The 6,000-nt window shown below is 36.4% G+C and overlaps 2 protein-coding genes across 6 annotated transcripts in view; one reads left to right on the forward strand and one right to left on the reverse strand.

The window, feature by feature from the left end:
- The window catches only part of LOC135205460 (acetylcholine receptor subunit beta-like 1), a 270,582-nt gene that overhangs the window by 218,660 nt on the left and 45,922 nt on the right, over positions 1-6,000 (reverse strand). The window lies entirely within an intron of this gene.
- LOC135205461 (uncharacterized) overlaps positions 1-6,000 on the forward strand; it is a 512,397-nt gene that overhangs the window by 116,395 nt on the left and 390,002 nt on the right. For both annotated transcript variants that reach the window (XM_064236111.1, XM_064236112.1), the window contains exon 2: positions 5,166-5,349. In XM_064236111.1, coding sequence (XP_064092181.1) covers positions 5,295-5,349 — 55 coding nt within the window. In that variant the 5' untranslated portion in view covers positions 5,166-5,294. The remainder of the gene's footprint in view (positions 1-5,165; positions 5,350-6,000) is intronic.

Consider the following 6,000-nt stretch of genomic DNA (forward strand, 5'->3'; position numbering starts at 1 on the left):
GTTTATATGTCGCTGTTTGTAACGTCCATACTAGTATTGTCTTTCCTGTTACTATTGATTTATATGTCGATGTTTGTAACGTCCATATTAGTTTGTCTTCCCTGTTACTATTGATTTATATGTCGATGTTTGTGACGTCCAAATGAGCAATTCTAGTTTGTCTTTGCTGTTACTGAAAGCAACATTTTTCTTTTAAGAGGCAAGTCAGCAGTCGCTTCTTTCCTCTTCCTCCTTAGTGTCTCCTTCGGGCTTGGCTGGAAAAGTCCAGTGGGTTGCCAGTCTCATTAAACTTTGCTCTTAAAAAAAAAAAAAAAAAGAGACGAGAAAGCTTATCGCTAAGTGATCAGTCCTTATTCCTGTTCCATGTAGTGTTGTTTGCTCTTCTTGGTCATATGGTCTTGTCTCGGCTATTTGAAGCGGTTTTACTGTAGGGAGAATTTTTATAATTAAAATACTACTGAGGTTTTTGGAGATTGCTGATTTTAACGTTATTTGTAACTTGAAGTATTATTACAAGGCAAGCTGTTTTGAATTATTTTTGAGAGTTTTCACGGTTAATGTTTAACTTTCATTAATTTGCACTCATTCAATTTATATTTGAGTCTAATACCCGGAAGTGAAAAGGACCAGGAAATAGCTGGCATTAGTTCAGTTACCGTGTGATTCCTCGAATGTTCACAAATCTTTAGTACTGAATTTGTACGCGTTATTATCCTTTCCCTGTGATATATATATATATATATATATATATATATATATATATATATATATATATATATATATATATATATATATACAGTTGTATTCCACATAGGAAAATGAAAAGGTATATCTCAGATAATGCCCAACATGTTTCGTCCTCCAATGGACCTCTTCTTGGGAGCGTTTATTAAGGAAAGAGATAAAGTTTACAGTGCATGCGGCCAAGAAAGGCCTAAAATGTTTTTAAACATACAGTTACCAAAAACTAGTAGTTTGAGCTACAAACTATTCAGCAGTATAACAAAAAAAAAAAAAAAAACAAGAATAGCAGTTGAGCAAATGAAAAATACAAAATATCTAACGAGGTAATACATCCATTTGAAACAGCATAACACAGTACATATAAACAAGCCTATACTATATGATAGTTAATGGATAACATTATCCAATTTGTACTGACGTTTCATGACATGTAAGATAAAAGGATCTAATTTATACAAACCAGGCGATAAATTAAAATTTTTTAAAAATTTTTTCCTTTGCTGTGAACAATGCAAGCTGTCTCTATCAAATTTCTTTCAATAAAACCTGTGCTCTTAAACAAAATCTTTGACCCGAGCCAGTCAATCGGTGCATTACATAAACTACTATGAACACATAAAGCATTGCTCGTATTATTTGTTCGTATATTATATTTATGATTTAAAATGCGTTTTTCGAGTGTCTTCCCAGATTGTCCTATATAAAAACTACCGCACTTGCATGGGATCTTATATATGACTCCTTCATTGTTCTCCGGACTATTATGAATTAAAGTTTTTTTCCAATGGTGCTAGGATATGAAAAAGTTGTACTAAAACCAAGTAACTTTAGGGGGTAGACTATAGATTCTAATGTGGGATGGTATGGGAAACTATAAAATCCAGTTTTCTGTTTTTCTCCTCATATGAATAAAATGTTTTTCGTGCTAACTTTAGACTGTAATCAATATCTTCCAATTTAAAAATTATTTTCAATACCAAACTTGATATATAAATTCTAGTTCCTCATTGATAAATTCCGGACTGCAGATATTAAGAGCTCTAAGAAAACATTGATCTTAATGCTGAGAGTTTTACTTCTACTTTGTGTGAGGAGTAATTTGCTAATAATAAGATTGTTATTAGTAGGTTTTCTGTATATTTTAAAACTTGTAGCTAGAACTTACAACTGACCTCACAACTGTAACATCCAAAATGAGATAACACCATTGTCTTCTTCGTCAACCGTAAAAGTTATAGAGGGAACTAAATTATTGAGGTCTCTTAAAATCTTCTGAATGTCAATAGAAGTTTTCAGTACCGCAAATACATCGTCAACATATTCTAACCCAGAAAAACAATATCTGCCATAATTGAATTAGCTATTCTAGAATTCATAAAATTCCATGTAAATATTTGATAATACTGGGGACAGCAATTACCCATCTGCATTCCAAATTTTTTGTCGGTAAAATTTGCCATTAAAAATAAAACAAGTGTCAACCACGCACAGTCTGATTAGTTCTAAAATTACGTGATTAGGCAAAGACATGACATGTTTATTTAGTTCGCTATTTAAAAATTCTAAGACGTCGTTGACAGGTACACAGGTGAACAGACTTTTAACATCAAAGCTTACCATTATTTCCTCATCTTGTTTTTTTTTTTTTTTTTTGTTATTTACTGCTGAATAGTTTGTAGCTCAAACTACTAGTTTTTGGTAACTGTATGTTTAAAAAACATTTTTAGGCCTTTCTTGGCCGCATGCACTGTAAACTTTATCTCTTTCCTTAATAAACGCTCCAAGAAGAGGTCCATTGGAGGACGAAACTGTTGGGCATTATCTGAGATATACCTTTTTTTCATTTTCCTATGTGGAATACAACTGATTTACTATATCTTCGTGCCTAAGAAGATTACCAGTACTATATATATATATATATATATATATATATATATATATATATATATATGGTTTTGTATGAATCATTTGTTCCTCGTTGGACGAGTCGTTTACTTGATCGCCTACCGATTCTGTAGTCCTGAGTTCGATTCCCCGCTCTGACAACATGGAATCGGAGGAATTTGTTTCTGGCGCTTTGAAATTAATTTCTCGATATGATGTGGTTTGGATCCCACAATAAGCTGTAGGTCCTGTTGCTAGGTAACTAACTGGTTCCTAGCCACGTAAGACTACCTAATCCTTCAGGCCAGCCCTAGGAGATATGTTAATCAGCTCAGTGGTCTGGTTAAACGACGATATACTTAGCTTTTTGTATGAATTTGTATTATACGTGTATGCTTGTATTATGTGTACAGTATTCGTATGAATTGTATTTTCATATGCAGCCTGAAACGGTCGTAAAAATTTCTTCGCTTTGATTCGCTCACTAAAATCGATGTCGTTTTTTTTTCTTTAAATAGCGCCAATATTTTCTTTCGGTCAGTCAGTCCCATAACCAGCCATCCAGTGAGCCAAAGCAGATTGCAGCACCAGATACCACCTTAATAAGGCCTAGAGATACATAGTTTAGTCTTTGAGCTCTGTGGATTCATTTAACAGTCATGTAAATGCACTTTTGGAGGTCACCTGTGATGAAAACACTCGTGGGTAGCTCATCCCCTCCTTGGTGGGATTAGACCCCCTGAACTCTCATATGTCTGAGGTCGATGCACAGACCACCATGCAACGAAGTAGATGAGAGGCCATTGTGGCTATAGTAGATTCACATCAACCATGAATATGATGTCTAGGCCCGTCTCTTACGACGCTCCTGATTGGCTGTTGATAAGCCACTCACAGGGCTGGAAACTCTCAGTCTCTCTCGAGAGCTCACATAGGCAGGTTGTATAGTCCACCTCTCCTGAGGGATACTTTTGAAAGATGTATCCTTCAGGAGAAGTGGAATATACATCCTGCCTATATGAGCTCTCGAGAGAGACTGAGTTTCCAGCCCTGTCATTGGCTTATCAACAGCCAATCAGGAGCGTCGTAAGGGACTGGCCTAGACATCAAGTGCACTGCTGATGTGAATCTACTATAGTATACTGGATCTATTTATCACGAATAATTTTATGCGTCGTGAAAGAATGTCGAATTTAAGGAACTCTAGGAAACTGGAATTGAATCTAATTACACAGCGCATATTTCTCATTTTCTTATCCATATCACGAAATAAGCTGAAAAGACATTTCTTTCTAATCTTCCTTTTGATTTCATGAAGCTCTCATAGACCCGTTGTACTGAATAACCATTATTGTTTTATATGTCTTTTCTTGTCATTTTAGAATTCAGCGGCTTTATGTAATATTTAAGGCGGTTTTATTCATTCATACAGCTTTCTTTCTTGTTCAGTTGCTCGAAGGAGGTTTCTTTAGCTGTTGTATAGATTTTACTTCATTGCTCAATACTTGAAGCCATTTTTAATCATTTCTAGTTTCAGAACTGGATATTATTCAAGGACGTCTGCAGGCATCTGTCGATTGATTGGGATCTGTAGACTAGCATTACAACAACAATGGTTATCGACACCGTTATCTATTGATTTATTGTAATTGAACGTCCCCTTATACTCTTTTCCCAGATTTAATTTGGTGAGGGGTTTGATTTTTCCTTTATTGATATAATGCAGGTTTAAAAAAAAAAAAAGATATAATTAGGTTTCGGAAGTGATTTTTGGTTAATGATGTTTTATTTTTAAGTTAAGGTCATTTGAAGCGAAAAGGTTGGATCGTTATCGCGAGGCGGTGCAATTGAAACAGCCGACCTCATATCCAGCAGGACTGTGATTAACAAACCCACAATTTGACGATACAGTCGGAAACGAGTCCAATATGAATTACAGTCATTAACCACAAAAGATAATCTGTGTGCAGTTTATTCATATTTTATTCACTAGTTGCCATCAGAAAGTTGTAATTAACATTGGACAACATTGCACAACGTATTGCATCCCGTAGGGGGCGGGGGAGGGGGCCGGCTAGTGCCGTCAGTGCACCTCATTCGGTGCAATGTAGGCATTACTTAAGGTTCTTTACAGCGTCCCTTCGGCCCCTAAGTGCAACTACTTTCATTCCTTTGACTGTTCCTCCGTTCATATTCTCTTACTTCCATCTTACTGTCCACCCTTTCCTAACAATTGTTTCATAGTGCAACTGCTTTGAGTTTTTCCTCCTGTAGCACCTTTCAAACGAATGGCCTTAGTTGCCCCAGGGGTTGGTATAATGCCCAAAACCTATTTAAATAAAAAAAGAAATCAAACAACGTCTCAAGTACTTGACAGGTGCTCACTATTACTAACTGAACATCTTAAGTAATACATCATTTGTTTTTAAGAAATAACTATTTTGACATGATTCGATATTGGATATCGTTCAGTATGAATGGATGGAGTGTTTGCTTTTGTGATGTGGCTTTATCATGTTTGCTTATTATTTCCCCAGGACAAGAAGGACCTCAGAGCTCCGAGTCCTGTTCTGCCACCCCGATCCCCGGATCCTGAACACGCACGTTAAAGGAGATATGAAGATATGTGTGTGTAACATAATCATCTGCATAGCACGGTGTCTGTCATGTCTCATGGCATAGGCTCGGGAACAGCGATCAATAAATCTACAGCTGATAAAGGTGAGTTGCGATTAGCGGAAAAGCTTTTAAATGATATCTTATGTCCACTAGCCTCTTCCCCCCCCCCTCCCCCCCCAACTCCCCTTCTCTCTCTCTCTCTCTTCTCTCTCTCTTCTCTCTCTCTCTCTCTCTCTCTCTCCTCCCTCTTCTTCCTCTTTCCCTCCCACCTCTCTCTCTCTCTCTTTCTTTTCTTTCTTTGGCGCGGTTTTGTGTCGGTCGGGCGTTCTAACCTCACACACCACACACACACACACACACACACACACAATGTTTCATCAGTCATAAAATGCTTTATTTATACACCGTCATTGTTTAAGGAAATATTTTTGTAGGTATGTTCGTAGGCAAAAGGTATTTTATCGAATTAGTTCATGCAATGCGTAATATTGTGTTTCTTGATTGCTTCAGCGATTTTGTATGGATTTATGAATTCATTAGCTCTGAGATTTGTTCTTGTGGTATGTATTTTCATTTGTGGTCTGTATTTTTATTCAAGTGTTGTCATTGCTCAGTGATACTGTATACATCATGAAAAATACTTTTCAAACGTATTTTTTTTTTTACAGCATAACAGCTTTCATAGAATTTTTTATTTGGCTGTGAAACGTAAGCTCATTGGCAGTTTTTCGTGATCAGTATGGTCTTGGCCCG

The sequence above is a fragment of the Macrobrachium nipponense genome, chromosome 24 (genome assembly GCF_015104395.2).
Source record: "Macrobrachium nipponense isolate FS-2020 chromosome 24, ASM1510439v2, whole genome shotgun sequence".
NCBI lineage: Eukaryota > Metazoa > Arthropoda > Malacostraca > Decapoda > Palaemonidae > Macrobrachium > Macrobrachium nipponense.